Source organism: Pristiophorus japonicus, chromosome 6 (assembly GCF_044704955.1).
Source record: "Pristiophorus japonicus isolate sPriJap1 chromosome 6, sPriJap1.hap1, whole genome shotgun sequence".
NCBI lineage: Eukaryota > Metazoa > Chordata > Chondrichthyes > Pristiophoridae > Pristiophorus > Pristiophorus japonicus.
Genome location: NC_091982.1, coordinates 197,586,863 through 197,606,020, shown reverse-complemented (window position 1 = coordinate 197,606,020; position 19,158 = coordinate 197,586,863). Strand labels below are relative to the sequence as shown.

Sequence of the window (19,158 nt, the reverse complement as noted above, 5' to 3'; positions counted from 1 at the left end):
ATCTACCAAAATTCTCTGGACTCTGGGGAGGTACCAGCAGATTGGAAAGCAGCTAATGTAACGCCTCTGTTTAAAAAAGGGGGCAGGCAAAAGGCAGGTGACTATAGGCCGGTTAGTTTAACATCTGTAGTGGGGAAAATGCTTGAAACTATTAAGGAAGAAATAGCGGGACATCTAGATAGGAATAGTGCAATCCAGCAGACGCAGCATGGATTCATGAAAGGGAAATCATGTTTAACTAACTTACTGGAATTCTTTGAGGATATAACGAGCATGGTGGATTGAAGTGTATCGATGGATGTGGTGCATTTAGATTTCCAAAAGGCATTCGATAAGGTGCCACACAAAAGGTTACTGCAGAAAATAAAGGTACGCGGAGTCAGAGGAAATGTATTAGCATGGATAGAGAATTGGCTGGCGAACAGAAAGCAGAGAGTCGGGATAAATGGGTCCTTTTCCGGTTGGAAATCAGTGGTTAGTGGTGTGCCACAGGGATCAGTGCTGGGACCACAACTGTTTACAATATACATAGATGACCTGGAAGAGGGGACAGAGTGTAGTACAACAAAATTTGCAGATGAGACAAAGATTAGTGGGAAAGCGGGTTGTGTAGAGGACTCAGAGAGACTGCGAGAAGATTTGGATAGGTTAAGCGAAGGGCTAAGGTTTGGCAGATGGAATACAATGTCGGAAAGTGTGAGGTCATCCACCTTGGGGAAAAAAAAAAAAAACAGTAAAAGGGAATATTATTTGAATGGGGAGAAATTACAACATGCTGTGGTGTAGAGGGACCTGGGGGTCCTTGTGCATGAATCCCAAAAGGTTAGTTTCCAGGTGCAGCAGGTAATCAGGAAGGCGAATGGAATGTTGGCCTTCATTGCGAGAGGGATGGAGTACAAAAGCAGGGAGGTCTTGCTGCAACTGTATAAGGTATTGGTAAGGCCGCACCTGGAGTACTGCGTGCAGTTTTGGTCACCTTACTTAAGGAAGGATATACTAGCTTTGGAAGGGGTACAGAGACGATTCACTAGGCTGATTCCAGAAATGAGGGGGTTACCTTATGATGATAGATTGAGTATACTGGGTCTTTACTCGTTGGGAGTTCAGAAGGATGAGGGGTGATCTTATCGAAACATTTAAAATCATGAAAGGGATGGACAAGATAGAGCCAGAGAGGTTGTTTCCACTGGTAAGGGAGACTAGAACTAGAGGGCAGCCTCAAAATACGGAGGAGCCAATTTAAAACCGAGTTGAGAAAGAATTTCTTCTCCCAGAGGGTTGTGAATCTGTGGAATTCTCTGCCCAAGGAAGCAGTTGAGGCTAGCTCATTGAATGTTTTCAAGTCAAAGATAGATTTTTAACCAATAAGGGAATTAAGGGTTACGGGGTGAGGGCGGGTAAGTGGAGCTGAGTCCACGACCAGATCAGCCATGATCTTATTGAATGGCGGAGCAGGCTCGAGGGGCTAGATGGCCTACTCCTGTTCCTAATTCTTATGTTCTTATGACCCGTTGATCCCGACTCTCTGCTTCCTGTCTGCCAACCAGTTCTCTATCCACGTCAGTACATTATCCCCATCACCATGTGTTTTAATTTTGCACACCTATCTCGTGTGTGAGACCTTGTCAAAGGCCTTTTGAAAGTCCAAATACACCACATCCACCGGTTCTCCCTTGTCCACTCTACTAGTTACATCCTCAAAAAATTCTAGAAGATTTGTCAAGCATGATTTCCCTTTCATAAATCCATGCTGACTTGGGACTAATCCTGTCACTGCTATTTCATCTTTAATAATTGATTCCAACATTTTCCCCACTACTGATGTCAGGCTAACTGGTCTATAATTACCTGTTTTCTCTCCCTCCTTTTTTAAAAAGTGGGGTTACATTAGCTACCCTCCAATCCACAGGAACTGATCCAGAGTTGATAGACTGTTGGAAAATGATCACCAATGCATCCACTATTTCTAGGGCCACTTCCTTAAGTACTCTGGGATGCAGACTATCAGGCCCCGGGGATATATCGGTCTTCAATCCCATCAATTTCCCTAACACAATTTCCTGCCTAATAAGGATTTCCTTCATTCAGTTCCTCCTTCTCACTAGGCCCTCGGTCTCCTAGTATTTCCGGAAGGTTACTGGTGTCTTCCTTCGTGAAGACAGAACCAATGTATCTGTTTAACTGGTCCGCCATTTCTTTGTTCCCCATTATAAATTCATCTGAATCTGACTGCAAGAGACCGACATTTGTCTTCACTAATCTATAGAAGCTTTTGCAGTCGGTTTTTATGTTCCCAGCAAGCTTCCTCTCATACCATTATTATGATGCCAAAATTCCAGGAAATTATGGCATGGAGTGACTTATGCCACTATGCACACCATGCCATAATTTTCTGGGACTTTTGCACTTTATCAGAAACCCTCACTGAAAAAGTTGAAGTGAATCATCATAGCTCTGACACCCCTTTCTCCCGCCCATTAAAATCAATGGTGAGTTTGAGTTTGCTGAATTAACACCACTGTGATTGTCACTGCGACTTAGACCATTACAGAATGACACTGGAGGACTCAATCTGTAAAGTATTCAATCGCTCAGCTGGTTTTGACACAGTTTGCATGAAGTTCCCACTAAATAAAATTCCATGTTTCCAAAGCGTTGGGAGAGTTATAATCAAATGCAGCTATTTTGGAACGCCCATATTACTGTGTCATGGGATTGTACTGATAGATTTTAAAAAGTGTGCAAGGAAAAAACAGCTCCAGTCTTTCACTATTGAACCAGGCTTTCTTTAATGTTATAGCTTTGTTTAAAATAAAACAATCCATTTACTGACAAGACAGACTGCCAGAAGTGAAATTAATCAGACACCAGGATGTGCAACAACAATAAGCATCCTTATGGACTGATGCCCTTTCACACCGTCCCCTTCAATAGATGCCAAATAAATGGGAAACCTGCGCAAACGGTTTAGTTCTTTTACATGAAAACATTAAACAACATGTTTCATTCTGCGTCAGGTCCTTGGATGTTTGTCAAACATTGGCTGCTCCCGATCGGCTGGTGTACTTACTGTGGCACATTTTAATTATTTTTATAGCAAATTGTGGTGTGAATCTGCTACCGGAGAATCGAGGAACACAAAGGTCTAAGTATGATGTTTGTCAACAATATCACAATTGCAGCAAATTTTGGGCCATTGTCTTTTACAATTTAAGACAGGCAGTCATTATTTGCATGGGGTCACCACACGTTTGAAAAGTGTGAAAACTGCTGGTTTACATAGATGACTCATTTATTGAGCAGTATATTGTACTGCACATGACTTATTTTGATCCTGTTAAAACTGAAATGGCAAATGCTCTCCCAATTCATGAATGAAGCCTTCACTAGTAATTCCAGCAAGCAAACACATTGGCCAGGAAATATCCATCGTTACTTACTTTTTTCACACTTGCAGAGAAATCAGCTACTATTTTCAGAATGTTGTTAGTTTCTGCAAAGTCTTTGCAAATGAAAGGCTCATCAGCACAGATTATTCTAATGGAAAGACCAGGGCCTTTAAAAGAAAATTCAACATAAATTGGAAATTACTTTAGATCGAAGAGAAATTACAAAAAGGAATGATTTCCAGTTTAATGAAGGCAGGATTGTGTGTATTCAGTTTACCTGGGAATGGGTGCCTCGAAACAAGATCTTCGGGAAGACCCAGTTCTCTGCCTAATGCCCTCACTTCATCCTTGTGAAAGTCTTTTAGTGGCTCTATCACTTTACCCTGTAGAACACAATTAATTATATGTATTCTAACTTAACTATAAAATATATACTCTCGATCTAAATAATTATGAAATTAAACAGATATTTAAAACTTTACAAAGAAATTGCAAGCACTTGCAAATACACAATTGCTCACTGCTGCAGTCGTATTTACTAACAGACAGAACATTGCTGATTAATACAGATATGACCAACTGAATCTGTAGAACAAGCTCATACCTGTGAACCAAACTGTTAAAAACAACCTTGAAAAGATATTAGAGGATCAATTGATTTAAACTTTGGATAAAGGCATCACCAACTTTCTTTTTAATCACACTAAATAAACTTGCTAAATTTACAGACTAGAAACAAAGCTGATAAAAGTCATTACTGACCTCTTCCCTCAATTTTCTTATCAGTTCAGTATCATTATGGTGAGTTTTGATGACATCTGCTTTCCCACTTGCCTCTATTGAAGCACTTTCAATTAAATCTGGCCTCAAAGTACCTTGAGCAAGATACACTTCTTCAGGCTTTAGATTCAATTCCCCAATTACTTCGTTTGCAACCTAGAATAAAGAGAAAAGAAACATGTGCTTTTTGTCTTTCACAGCACTATTCTCAACTAAAACATTTGAATATCGTATAATAAAATCAAAACGTACAAAGTTAATTCTACAAAGTTCATTCAAAAAATACCTTTACAAATGTATCCCCTATTATTTTTCTTTTCTCTTCTGGATTTGTTGTCATATTTAGGGTCTTACTTATTCTTTTCCTTGGAGTTCTGTCTTCTTCTGAAATTGGTAGAGTTGTTGTGCCATTGTAGAATGCATGTGCTGCATTAACCACTGAAAATTTGAAACAAAGTTACAGTAATAATCTGCAGAAATAAACAGCTAAATTCTAGTCTTCAAATGCAACTTAAAACTGAATATCACAATGGTTAAAGATTGAAGTATACAGACAAAACAATTTGTCCTATAAAAGTTTGTAGCATTCTTGTGTTTCTTGTACTAATGATTACAGAAGACTACACATTACAGACACTGATTTATAGAAAAACATGTGAATATCTTTCCCTTGGATTTGACACGCGACTTAACTCGGGTCCTAAACTCAAACGGCAATAGTGGGGAATTCTACAAAATCTAGCAAATAAACTTACTACACTTATCAATTTGCTGTACTCAAACCAATGTACAGGACAGTTTTACAGCATAGAGCTACCAGTGTTATTTCCCTCCTCTCCACCATTCCAATATAGGTTGAGTTCTGAACATAAAGCTATTAGCGATGCTAGTGTTTGACTTGCAATACAAAACATCCACTATAGTTTTAAAACACACTGACATTTCTCTTAACCTCTCTGCTCAGTGGCAATTTTATATTAATGACCCCTTCTACTGATTCCCAAATCAGAGGAATTGGGCTTTCCCTATTCACTTTACCAAAGCCTTTCATAATTTTAAATAATTATGAAATCTCCTCTTGGCATTCTCTGTTCCAGTGGAAATAGCATCTCAAGTCTCTCCTCAATTCTAACTTCCTTTCCCTGGCATTATCATGTACACTATGGCTTTAATGCCCTTTCTAAATGCTATATGCTCCATGTGCTTTATACAGGTCTGTAATATTTCATAAATCTAAACAGTTCTATATCATTTAAACCAGTTACATAATCTTTTTATTTTTACCTTTGACTTTAATGCCAAGTTTCTTCAAGGCTTCCTCCACAGACTGAGACTCTCTTTTCCGCATGAAACCATTATCTATGTGAACAGCTATTACTTGATCTTGGTTCAAAGCCTTATTCAACAAAGCTGTGCACACAGTAGAATCTACTCCTCCACTCAGTAAAACCTATGGATCGTGACAAAAGTTAGAATTTCTAAACTGGGAAACCCAGTTCTGTTTATTAAAGCAAATTTGTGCAATGCCATGAAAAACAGTTTTCATTATTTTAATATTTTACACTATTAATAAAGAAAGTTTACCAAAACTTTGGAATGTCCAACTTTCTTTTGTATCTCTCGGATACATTCCGCTTCTCTGTTCTCGACTGTGAATGTCCCGCTGCAACCAGCTATATCAAACACGAAATTCTTCAAAATGTCTTTGCCATGCTCTGTCAAGTCTACTTCTGGATGGAACTGAACACCATAGAGCTTCTTGGACTCATTTGCTATTGCTGTATACAGTTCAAACAGAAAATTAACATCGATGTTTTTAAATATTCTTTTGCACAAGATCAAATCCAGTGCGAAACTGTTCTAAAATGTAATCCATATTCTCACTTATTTTAATTTCCATAAACTAAGCATTTCAAGGTATGTTCCTTAAAGGAGAAGCTTTTACAATAAACATAAACCACAGAAGCACAGTTGTGCTGTTGAGTGATGGGAAACAAGTTTGCACCAGCCAGATTCCACACACTTAAGCTATCTCAGCTGTGTCATTGTGAGGAATCACTTGGCTAGTTAATCACACACACACACCTCCTGACTGCCAGTTCCAAAGTGGAGCACCTGAAGATCTGAAAGCAGGCTGAAATAGGAGGTGGGTGGGGTGGATTGACCCATCCACCTCCACGGAGGTGTGTGGGGGGCCTGACCCATCCACCTCCATGGCACGAACCTGGTATTGCAGTACTTCCAGGAACGGTGCAGTGGCTCTCGGCCTTTTGGCTAAGAGCATTGGCGCAGAGTGATCCTTGATGTGTGCAAGGTGACAAAGAATTGGAAAGATTGGCTACGAATAAATTAAAATAAATACCAGCCATGGGATGCATTTTTAAAAAATCAAAAAGGTCCAATTACAGTTCACACAACAGACATGCCTCTGCCAATCCTGGTCTGTTGCTGACCATTAGATGTGTGGAATAGCACCAAACTCACTCTCATTTTCCCTTCTTGTGAAAAATAGTAGCATTGCTATACAGCATCTTCCCTCGTAGAAAGCAGTTTCTTACTACTCTGAATTCCACTGCTTTATTATAGACAGCTACAGTTCACTGCCCAGCCCCCCTTCTTTTACCCTCTGCCCACAAACACAAATATACATTTGGAAGGGTTGGACTGTGCTATAAGTTCAGGTATTCTATTATGGAATATAGGCAGGTCAGTTCATTACCGCCACAATTCAAAAATTATGAAACGGTTATCCTTTAAAAGCAATTTCATAATAGAAAATAGTGTCTGGAAACAATGGTTTATGCACATCGGTTAAACCAATGTTCAAACAGAAAGCACAACGGGCTACGGACCTTGATCATGTAGCAAAAGCTTCTGTAAAACAACTAGATTCCTGATTCCTCCCTCCACCTCATTTCAGATGGTCAATATACCAGCAAATAATCTTAAAGGTGGAATAGGTCTGTGGGAGGAGGCAGTATAAAATCTCATCTTCCTTTCTATGGTGTTATTTTGAAAAAAATACTTTAAAGGTCTCCTACCTCAAAGGACATATTCCCAGTTTTACCAAATATTTTCTACCGAAAGTGGAGGCCCACCATTTCAGGTATCCCCTGTCCGAAAGGAGTTGGTCCACCAAGGCAACTATATGAGCTCCAGAATGCATTGTACACATCAGTATTCCTTTGTGGCTCTAGACGCTGATCGTGTCTCAGCTGAGAAAATTCATTAACAATTGGGTACTGCTATATAAAAATCACCACACACAAAATAAAACACTGATAGTAGTACTGGTCATCATCATCATCACACTGAAATTGCTGACTGTCCATTCTAAAATAATGTGTCCATCACACTACATTTAATACACACACAAACATGGTCAAACCTGGATCAAAATTATTCATTGCTAAATTGACTCAAGTATACCTGCTGCAATGTTTCCAGACTGCGCGACGACTTTGAAACCCTCTGCCACTTTGTCCACACTATCACCATGAGTGAGCAAAACAAGTTCGTCTTTCTGTAGACCTCTAATGAAATGGGAAATGTAGTAAAGAAATACAGAAGACTAAATAATTTAAAAAAACACTGGAATTGCACGAGGATTTTATGCATACAGGTACGACCTCCCAAATGCGGAAACCCCAGGACCGAGGCACTTCCGGATTTCGGAACATATTTCTGACATCCTGAATCTGGAAACGCCTGGGCCGAGGTTCGGGTATTTCCAGATTTCGGAGACGAAATCAGACACCCCAAATCCAGAACCTATTTGGCTCAGCGGTGACCCACAGTTAGTAAGAAAAAAAGCGCCTGGGAAAAACCTACGTTGCAGCCCTTGGGACAGCAGAAGGTATGAAGACCCGCAAAAATGGTAAGTTAAAGTTTTTATTTTTTAATTCTTTTGCAGAGATTCGATAGTTAAGTGTCTTGTGTGTGTGTGTGTGTGTGTGTGTGTGTGTGTGTGTGTGTGTGCGCGTGGGGTGGCAGGGATTATTTCCGGTTGTGAAAAAAATATCCGTATTTCAGAACATTTTTACGGATTTCGGCTGATCTCTCCACCGATCTGCACGATGTCCGGATTTGGGAGGTCCGTCCTGTATTAATTTTTAATAATGACATCTAACAAAAAGGCCGACATGAAACTGCTGGTTCCATTGGAAATCATGTTCATGATTCACTTTCGGACAGGGAAGAGGGAAAGTGAAGGAAAAGCATGCAATTTAGTCACAAAAACATTAGCTTAAATAATAGTTGAAAGATAATGATTATCTGTCATTTAACAGTCTTTCTGGGTACTTACAGGACAGTCAGATATTTATAAAGAAATCTAGCAGTGCCTACTGGCACAAAACTGTTCCCCAGGGTGGTTGTGGTGGTGGGGGGGGGGGGGAGGGGGAAAGAGAGGAAAATTCAATGCAGGAAAAATTCTATGAAGCTTTTCATGTTGTACACGTTTCTAGCCTTTCCAAATACATAATAGATTCACTTAGCCTGGCACAAAAATGTATAGACTATGGAGACTAGATGGTGCACTAAGCAATCATTTTGGCATCTCTGGTCAGAAAGACTAATCTCTTTGCTGACTAAGTCCCACATGAAATGAATTTGGACAGTGCAACCCAGTTGCAGCTGCAGATTTATAGCATAAAACTGTCATAATTCAGCACAATATGGCCAACTTGCTTAGACAGGACGTAAAGACAATTGGTTCTGAGGGTGGAGATACATTGTTGGGGTAGAGCGAGTTATACTTTGCACTTGTCCAATACTATACTTGACATTGAATTGCTTGCTCATCACACCAGATAACAAAACTGGATTTATTTTTGAAAGAAAAGCAATTAGAATATCTGAACACAAAAATGTTTGCATCGTGGCAAATGGTTCCCTAAATATACTGAAGTATGGAAACCACAAACTAACCAGCAACATTTTACAATTATAAAATCTACAATTAATTGCAAACCATCAACCAACTGCTCACTTCTCAAAGGACAAAAAAAAACTGCAAACATATCTGTTAGAATAAGCCATCAGTACCTGAACAATGAACAGCTATTGTCCACATTTACTGTAAACACACCATCTTCTCTCACATTCTTTCTGTGCACTGTACCTCCAAAAACTTTATTCATCATCTGTGAATTTAAATAAAGATTGGTTTGTATGTCATGCTTCAATTTTCCCCTGCATAAAACTTGAAATTCCAATCCATTGTCGAATAGATGACATACCCAAGACATCTGGTGAAAACCACACTTTATTATCAGTAGAAAGACACCACTGCACAGTTTTAAATAAAGATACCACCATAGTTCCCCGATAAATAAAAACATATGGATAGAAGTGTGATGCTTTAGATAAGCTATGTTTTTGTCAAATACCTACATTAATGATCTGAATTTGTGCAGTACCTGCATTCCATAGCAGATTCCAAGAACAGGTTTGCCAATTGTAAATATTGCTGGATCAAACCATGGAGCATCTTCTGCATAGACAGAACTTGGACCCCCAGATATGATGATAGCTCTGCAAAACAAAAACAGTATTTAAGAACAAATCACTTGCATATTTATAGGAATGCAAAAAATGCATTAAAAAGTTCAACTGGTAATCAGCTTCCATAATGAAAGAAAAGCCCTGAATGTGCGGCCGGAGGCTTCCCGCAGGGAAATGCCTTCTATCTGCAAATAAAATGCCACGTCTGTAGTGGTCCTCTTTGCCGATTTTTGGCATCCAGGAGGATGAACAGTCGATTTTTTTGTGCCCAATTGTGCCGGAAAAAAAAAGTACAACTTTCGCCAAAGTAAAATTTCAAGTTAAGTACCCGAAGTTAAGTCTGGGGGTGAAGCTTCAAGTATGCGCTAAAAAGTTTGTGAGCATGCGCCGAAAAAAAAAATCACTTTTTCCACATGATTGGTGTGCCCGCGCATCCACAGTGAACTTCCTGATCTGGATCAAGAGCTTGCGAGAACGCATTGGATCTGGACATTTAAATTTTAGCTGCAAAAGATGGATCCAAAGGAAGGAAGAAGGGCCATGAGATTTCTAGCAGAAGAAATTGAGGCCCGGTAGACATAATTGAGGGGAGATGGGATGTGCTGGAGAACAACGGGTGAATGGGGCAAAATAAACTGAAACCCTTTCTACTAGCAAAACTTTGGGACCAAGTTGAAGAACAGTTTAATGCAGTGGCCGTGACCCCGAGAAGCAGCACGCAGATCAAAAAAAGTGGCAGGACTTTGGCCAAGCAGTTACTGTTGTAGGGGGTGGTCTCTGGGTCAGGTTCACTTCTGACCTTCTGAGCGGTTCGAATCGCTCCCAATCCCTGGGTTCTAGACTTTGGATTTATTTGGGGATGTGACAAAGTGCAAGAGACAACTGGTGATGATGCAAAGAACTTTGATTTTATTAAGGACAAGAAAGTACAATGTCAAAACTTGCAATCACTAGAATAAAGAACACTTTATCACACGTTCAAAAGGGGTTACAGAAAATAATACAACTCCCACCTCCCAATGCCCAACTCTGACTAGGTTAAACTCTAGGGCAAACAGGGATCATGCTCACCAATCCTCTTATTGTCAGTTAGCGGTGGTTTGCGATTTCGGGGTTCGCTGGACTCTGTAGGTTCTGCTTGCCGAACCCCAAACGTCGTGGAAGACTTCTTACTACGTAGTCTTTAGTTGGGTGATGTCCGCTGATGCGGTAGGGTGCGCATTGGATGTATGGGGTGAGTACCCACTTTCTTCCGTCAGCAGGTTTTAAAAGTCCTTTTAGGTAATGTTTCACCTGTTGGTAGCTAGGAACAGATTGTAGAGTGGAAACTTTCACATCTTCGGTTTCTTCTTGAGGAATTTTGTTCTTAGAATTTGTCGATCACGGTGGTTTTGATGTTACCACGTTGGCTGTGGTCAGTTGCTGCCGCGATGGCGATGTCCGAAGTTACTGGGAACTGCTTTTCTCTGCCTAAATGTTCTTCCCTCTTCTTCAGTTGCAGAGCAGTGTAGCCCAGGAGTGTCGTCGAGGCTGGAGACGTTGATGTTCAGAAGAGCTGCGTAGAAGACTGTGTACCAAGCGCTCTGGGAGGATCATTAACGCTGCTTCTCCCTAACCCGTAAAACAGGGCCTCAGTTATACTTTGGAAGTCGTTCTAATCTGTGCACCAAATCAGCCCCGGTTCTTTGTCTTAATTTTGGCGGGCTCGATATTTCTTTGTCATATTTTGGCAGGCTTGTTAATGGTAACTTGTTTCGGATGTGTCGATCTGTCGAATTCATTTCTCGATCTGGAAAATTAGTTTTGGAATGTGCGTTGTCTGCCTGGACCTGGGTTTTCCATGCGGGCTGGATGGGCCATAAACATTATGTATGCGCTGGATGGGTTTCCTGCTTACAGCTATGGCTGGCTATCTCTGGGTCGATTGTTGCTATGTTAATGTTTCCTGGGGAGAAGGGTTTTCGAGTTTACACAATTCTCCAGACAATTTGTTTAGCTTCAATATCCCAGACTGTTTCAATACCCAAAGACTGGCTTCTTTAGAGACTAGTTGTCATTTTAGTTTTGCAGCTCTTTTCACACGGACCCAATATGTCTTTTAAAATCCCAAACTTGGTTAAAACGTGTAGTTTCTTCCATATGCATTTTAGGATCCCAAACTTTCTGGCTGATAGTTCCAAATCGAATTCCCTTTTCAATGAGTCCAAACACTGGGGGGGGGGTTTCCGCATGAATTTTGCAACCTTACACTGTAAGTAATATTTTTATTTATGCACTGCAATTATATTTGTAAATGTTACTAATGTGTGTGTGTGACCACCACAGCAGAAGGACCCGCTCTTAAAAAGTTCTATTTTCATCTTGAAGCTTTTTGACCTTTCTCATTTCAAACTGGAGGAGGTGCACCAAGTAGGCTGCAACTAACAGCCGTGGAACAGAGGATCGCTGATATGATTAAACCTCGCAAGAGAAGATCAACCACCAATGTGGACGCTGGGCCCAGCTTACCGAGAGGGTAAGCTCTGCAAATTGCAGTGTGGGTTGGCGTCATGGTCTTTAAAAAGAGCTTGCGCTGTGACCCGCGTATTCATGTACCCTGCCCCCTCTCCTGCTGCTAACCAAACATCTGCTCTGTTACGTTTTGCAGATGCTGCGCATCAGGAAGAGACATTAGCTGAAGCAGAAGTAGAAGCAGAACATGGCCAGGAAGCCGTCAGTCCAGATATTCTTCATCAACATCAGGATGAGAATGAGCTGGAGAATGAAGGGCAGCAGGAAGACCCCAATACAGAGATGTTTACATTGGAATTGGAGCCAATGAGCCCCAAGGGCACCAAGCCCTTTGCTGAGCGATACAACCGACACGAAATTTCATGGTGTAGTCTGAGGCTGCAGGACCCAGCAGGTTGCAGCAAGCCACACCTGGGAGATGGCCGAGGAGGGTGGGAAGGAGAGCTCAACCTGAAATGCAGGATGCAGGGGACATAGGACGGCTCATGGGAATGAGTGGGGAGAGCATTGAGCTAACGAGATTGCCCCTGGACATCGTGCGTGTGGTGAGAGTAAAATTAACGGGACTGTCAGTAGAAGTAGCAACACTGTCTGGAGCAATGGAGCACTGTCAGGACAAACAAGGGAGGGGATGTTGGAGATTAGGGAGGGGATGTCAGAGATAGCTGCTGCAATAAGTGGACACACCCAGGCTGTCATCGCCCAACAGCAATTGCAGCATCAACTGCTGACACTCCGAGGAACCCTTGCCTTCCACAATGCTGTCTTGCTCGGTCTGTCCCTGTCCAGCCCCACCAACACCAACAGCCCCATCACGCAGAAAACAGAAAAATCATTGGGGTCAGGGTGAGGAAGCAGATATCTGCAATAACGGGTAGGGATAGAGGCAACAACAGAGGTGCACAGCGTGATGGTCTTTGAATAAGGGGGAGGCGAGATGGCTGCAGCTAGAGTTTGTTAGTTTGTTGCTGCTATTTGTTTTCTTCATTGAAAAGTTTACAGTTTGATACAAATTTTTTTAATTAAAGTTAAGTAAAACTGTACAAATGTTTAATAAACTTAATTATTTTTAAATTTTAAGCAGAATCCTGCACATTATTTTTTGAATTAAAGCAACATAAACCAACACATTACGTACATTATTTTTTCACACTAACAGGTGCAAAGAGTCAACACTGTCAGACCGTTTAGCCTTCAGGCAGCAAAGCGATCATGGATTAGTCACTGACACAAGTCTCTAGCTATGGCTATAGGTGCACGAGGCCACCTCCTCCGCCGTCGTCCTGCAGGTTGAGGTGGTGGCATGGGTTCATCCTCATCCTCCTCCTCGTTGTCAGCCGTTTCCTCTCCCTCTCCTCCTCAGGAGGATCTTTAATGTCCAGTACCTGGCCCCTCATGATGGCCAAGTTGTGCAGCATGCAGCACACAACAGTGAACTGACCGATGTGGTGAGGGGCGTATTGCATGTGAGCCTCCAGAGTGGAACAGGCATTGGAAAGGATGCTTCAGTATGCCAATTGTCTGCTTTATGATGCACCATGTCTTTATGTGCGACATGTTGTACCGACGCTCTGGCTCAGTGTGGGGATTGTGTTGGGGGGGGGGGGTCATAAGCCAGGTGGCGAGCCTGTACCCTTTCTCCTGAAACATCGCAGATATAACGCTCTCACGTAGGATGAAAGTATTATGGATGCTACCTGAGTATTTGGCATCCACCACCACGATCTGATACATATCATCGCAGATGAGCTGGACATTTAGGGAATGGAACCCTTTCTTGTTGCGATAAACCTCGGAGTCGTCCAAAGGTGCTCAAGGCGATGTGGGTACGGTCGATTGCACTTTGTACCTTTGGGAAGCCAGCAATTCTGGAGAACCCCACAGCCCTATCTCACATTGCCTGCGTGGTCATAGGGAAATTGATTAACTGGCCCCTTTTGGCATACAGTCACCTGTCGAATGCAGCAATGTGTGGCTGAGAGATGCAGTTTTTATCCCCAGTTGCTGCTTGAAATGAACCAGAAGCATAGAAGGCAAGTGCTGTCGTGACCTTCACTTCCAAAGGTCGGGCAGTCCTCCTGCTACTTCTTGGCTGTATGTCTGCCCCGATTAGCTGGCAGATCTTTGTGATGACCTCCTTTCTAAATCGCATGAAAATTAACCTTATTACTGAGGCATAGTAATAGTTGCACCCATAATTATTATTCTTAATTTTGTTACTCTTGTTAGTCTGAGACAGTACTTACTGAAACACTCACCATTGCTGTGTAACGCCCTAGTAGAACGGACTACACCCTGGTCTGCGCATGCGCAATACTAGGCTCTGTCTCTATGGAGATGTGACGCACAGTGATTTATGGTACTTTAATTATAGCTTTTGCCAAAATGCGTATGTTTGCTGCTGTGTTGTCTTTAATGCACAGTTCGGATTGCATGCCGGCAGGATCATTCCCTGAGCCGTACAGAAACACGGGAGCTTGGTGCTTCGATTCCAAGCTGAGCCCTGGGGGGGTGGGAAAGAGTGGGTGGAATCCAAGCACCGAGCTCCTGTCTGGCCAAGGGAGCGATCCTGCTGATGGCCTGCCGGCACTCCTCCAACCCGTATCTGGAGCCCCGTGAGCAGAGATTCTGTGGTGGGGTGGAATCGCAATTTGCCTTCTCACATAACATTCTGTAGGAAAAGTTAACTTTCCGACTTATTTTCAGAGTTCCCTCTGCAAAACTCATCATGATTTTGCGTTTTAAATTGTCTTCTTCCCTCGCTCCAAAATCTCAAATATACTCAGCGCCGATGTTTAAATGATTGAATATATATATTTTTAAAAATTCCAATTAAACTCTTACGCTGGTAGACATGGGCCTTGCATGTAGTAAGATAGAGTAGTAAACATTGAGGAAGACAGTAATAGACTTCAAGACATAGACAGGCTGGTGGAATTGGCAGACACATGACAGATGAAATTCAATGCAGAGAAGGGTGAAGTGATACATTTTGGTAAACTAAATGGTACAATTTTAAAAGGGGTGCAAGAACAGAGAGACCTGGGGGTGTTTGTGCACAAATCTTTGAAGGTGGCAGGACAGGTTAACAAAGCAGTTAAGAAAGCATATGGGATCCTGGGCTTTATAAATAGAGGAAGAGTACAAAAGCCATGAAGGACGTGAAGGCTTTGCAGAGGGTACAGAAGAGATTTACTAAAATTGTTCCAGGGATGAGGGAATACAGTTACATGTATAGAATAGAGAAGTTGGGGCTGTTCTCCTTGGAGCAGAGAGGGCTAAGATGAGATTTGATAGAGGTGTTTAAAATCATGAAGGTTCAGATTAAATAAAGAACTGTTTCCAACGGCCGAAGGGTCGATAATGCAAGGGCACAGATTTAATGTGATTGGCAAAAGAACTGAGGGTGACATGAAGAAAAGCTGTTTTAACCATTTACGAGTGGTTAGGATTTGGAATGCACGGCCTGATAGGGTGGTGGATACAGATTCAATAGTAGCCTTAAAAAGGGAATAGGATAAATACTTGAAAGAGAAAAGATTGCAGGGATATGGGGAAATAGCAAGGGAATGGGACTAACTGGATTGCTCTTCAAAAGACCGAATGGCCTCCTTCTGTGCTGTACTATTCAATGATTCTAGACATAGTCATGAGGAAGTGGAAATAGGCATGACATAAGCACTGTAACTTCCAACACCACCAAAGTTTAAGAATCCATGCCTATATTTTATTCAAAATCAGAACAAAAGCACAAGTTGAAGTGTATACATGTCCTGTTTTCACCCCTCTCCTGTGGTTCATTTTTTCCATTAGAAACCAGCATATCCTTAAGCTTCACTTAAAAAGAGAGAGAAAAAGAAAAACAGCAATAGTAGGAAAAATGCCAGATTATTATTTTAATTATTTGTTCACAGGATGTGGCCGTCGCTGGCAAGGCAAACATTTATTGCCCGTACCTAATTGACCGTGAGAAGGTGGTGGTGAGCCGCCTTCTTCAATCACTGCAGTCCGTGTGGTGATGGTACTCCGACAGTGCTGTTAGGGAGGGAGTTTCAGGATTTTGACCCAGCAACAATGAACAAACAGCAATATATTTCCAAGTCAGGATGGTGTGTAACTTGGAGGGGATCTTGGAGGTGATGGTGTTCCCATGCACTTGTTACTCTATCTATTATTAGGGACGTGGTAACAAGAAAACTTAAAAAATCATAATATGATTAGGCAGAGTCAACACGGTTTTATGAACGGGAAATAGTGTTTGACAAATTTTTTTGAGGGTGTAACAAGCAGTGTAGATAAGGAGCAACCAGTGAATGTAGTTTATTTGGATTTTCAGAAGGCATTTGATAAGGTGCCACACAAGAGGTTGTTACACAAGATTAGGGAGTAGGAATAAACGGATTAATTTTCTGGTTGGCAGGTTGTAACTAAGTAGGGTGTCTTAAGGATCAGTACTTGTGCCTCAGCTATTTACAATCTATATCAATGACTTAGATAAGGAGACCTAGTGCAATATATCCAAGTTTGCTGACGATACTAAGCTAGGTGGTATTCAGAGGAATTTGGGTTTCCTTGTACATGAATCAACGAAAGTTAACATACAAGTACAGCAAGCAATTAGGAAGGTGAATGGTATGTTAGCCTATATTGCAAGGGGGTTGGTGTGTAAGAGTAAGGAAGTCTTGCTGAAACTATATAGGGCTTTGGTGAGACCACATCTGAAGTACTGTATGCAGTTTTGGTCTCCTTACCCAAGAAAGGATATACTTCCCTTGGAGGTGATGCAATGGAGGTTCATTAGATTGATTCCTGGGATGATAGGGTTGTCATGAGGAAAGATTGAGTAGAATTCTCTGGAGTTCAGAAGAGTGAGAGGTGATCTCGTTGAAATGTATACAATTCTTAGAAAGCTTGACAGGGTAGATGCTGAGGGCTGTTTCCCCTGGCTGCAGTCTAGAACTATTAGCCAGTCTCAGTCTCAGCTATATTTGGAATTGTCTACCCCTGAGCTGATAATGCTCATTGAGCATATTCAAGAATGAGATCGATAAGATTTTTGGACACTAAAGGAATCAACGGATATGGGGATAGTGCGGGAAAGTGAAGTTGAGGTAGAAGATCAGCCATGATTTTACTGAATGGCGAAGCAGGCTAGTGAGGCTGTATGACCTACGCCTGCTCCTATTTCTTATGTTCTATTCACCTTTTCTAACCTTGTATTTTGCCATTCTATTATTTATTACTATTAAATAAAAATGAGTAATACACATGCAGGAACTTCTAAGTCCGTAACTTGAAGGCATCTGGATCAGGCAACCCAAAATGATAAGGGAATAAGGGGCTTTGGGGAGCGGACATGAGTCCATGATCGGATCAGCCATAATTATATTAAATGGCGGAGCAGGCTTGAGGGGCCGTATGGCCTACTCCTGCTCCTATTTCTTATGTTCTTATAAACAACATATCCCATAGTGAGTTCCCAACCCCAGTTAATTTCAGTAGGATTTCCACTATTCTAAGAGGTCTGGCAACCAAGAATGGAAATGCCATTATAATTATGTTTCCCTGCTGAGTACTCCAGTGGACAACTACAGTGATGCATTTTGAAAGTTTTCTTTTCATCCATATAAAAGGAATACATTTATATTATTGATCAAATTCTAAACAATTCTTATTGAAAATATATATTTATATAAAAGATACTACACCAAAAGCCAATTCTTACCGAAAACCATTCTCTTTGATTGCAAAAGCAGGTGTCTCCAGTGGCAGGATTTCTGACTGTACAAAAAGTTCCCTCACACGCCGGTCAATTACTTTTCCATACTGTGCTCCTGCATCAAGAATCACTAGAGCCCCTTCATATTGATGTCTGATATCCTTGATGTCTCCTCCAGCAGTCTCCTATTTGGGAGCGGGGGGGGAAACAAAATTGATCACAGAATACTTTGACGACTGACTTAATTCTTAAAAACTACTGAAAAGTTGCTACACATGCCATATCTCATTTGCAGGATAATAACTGCACCAACATACAAACTGAAACTTACGACGTATTAAAACATTTGTTCCTTCACAAGGCTTAATTTAGAGACTGGTACTCTACAACTGTACAATATACAACTGAAAAATATACATCAGCTGAGCTCTGTGCAACTTTCCACGGACAAATTAAGTTTAATGCTAAAAACTTCAATGTACAAAGGTTCTAGAAAAATGTTTTGTTAAAGATACAACACTAGATAGCAAAAGGGGTCATAGCCAATTTTCCTGTTAAGCTGCATGGTAGAACAGCAGTCTTGAGATCCCCACAGGCCGCTCATCGTCTTTTAAATGGAAAACCACGCAAGTGCAGAAATTGGAATGGGCCGCGCACACAAGAAAAAATTAAGAGGGAACATTGGTCACAGCATCAAAATTCTTTTCCACAGTTGTACAGCAAATGAGTTCCTGATCTGAACCATACCAATAGCAAGGTAATACAATGCTTAATTGCAACACTGGAAAAGAAACCCGTAATTGTTTCTCCTCCTTATAAAGCACCGATGATAACATGTCAAAGCTAATATATTAGCAGCTGACCGATGATGTCCACTTACTGGGGTCAAGTTTCGGGCTGCGCTGTCCCCACTAGCCACGCCGAAAACTTACCTCGGTATTCTCCCCTTCCTCAGGCCAATCCAGGCCCTCGGCGCAGCGCAGCACAATCTGTGGGGGGCGGAGCCAGGTCCCGGCGCAGAAAACAGTGCCGGGACCTCGTCACATGCTCGCTACAGTGTGCGCACAGGTGCAGTAGCTCCAGGCGCCCGAGGCTGTATGGGAGGGGCCCGAAGCACGCCGCCCCTATCCCTGGCCGAATGGGCAGCTGGGGCGGCGTAGATAGGAACACTCCTCCCCCCCCACCCCCCAGCTGCCGCTCCCGATCCAGCTCTCTCCCGCACAACCCCCTCCCCAGCTGCCGCTCCTGGTCCGG

General features: G+C 41.8%; 1 protein-coding gene across 2 annotated transcripts in view; it reads right to left on the bottom strand.

Moving 5' to 3' along the window:
• gmps (guanine monophosphate synthase) overlaps positions 1–19,158 on the bottom strand; it is a 71,508-nt gene that overhangs the window by 11,697 nt on the left and 40,653 nt on the right. For both annotated transcript variants that reach the window (XM_070883533.1, XM_070883532.1), the window contains exons 2-11: positions 17,911–18,089; positions 9,590–9,704; positions 9,216–9,313; positions 7,599–7,702; positions 5,754–5,947; positions 5,454–5,619; positions 4,456–4,607; positions 4,152–4,325; positions 3,667–3,772; positions 3,441–3,556 (exon numbers count right to left, since the gene is read on the bottom strand). In XM_070883533.1, coding sequence (XP_070739634.1) covers positions 3,441–3,556; positions 3,667–3,772; positions 4,152–4,325; positions 4,456–4,607; positions 5,454–5,619; positions 5,754–5,947; positions 7,599–7,702; positions 9,216–9,313; positions 9,590–9,704; positions 17,911–18,089 — 1,404 coding nt within the window. The remainder of the gene's footprint in view (positions 1–3,440; positions 3,557–3,666; positions 3,773–4,151; positions 4,326–4,455; positions 4,608–5,453; positions 5,620–5,753; positions 5,948–7,598; positions 7,703–9,215; positions 9,314–9,589; positions 9,705–17,910; positions 18,090–19,158) is intronic.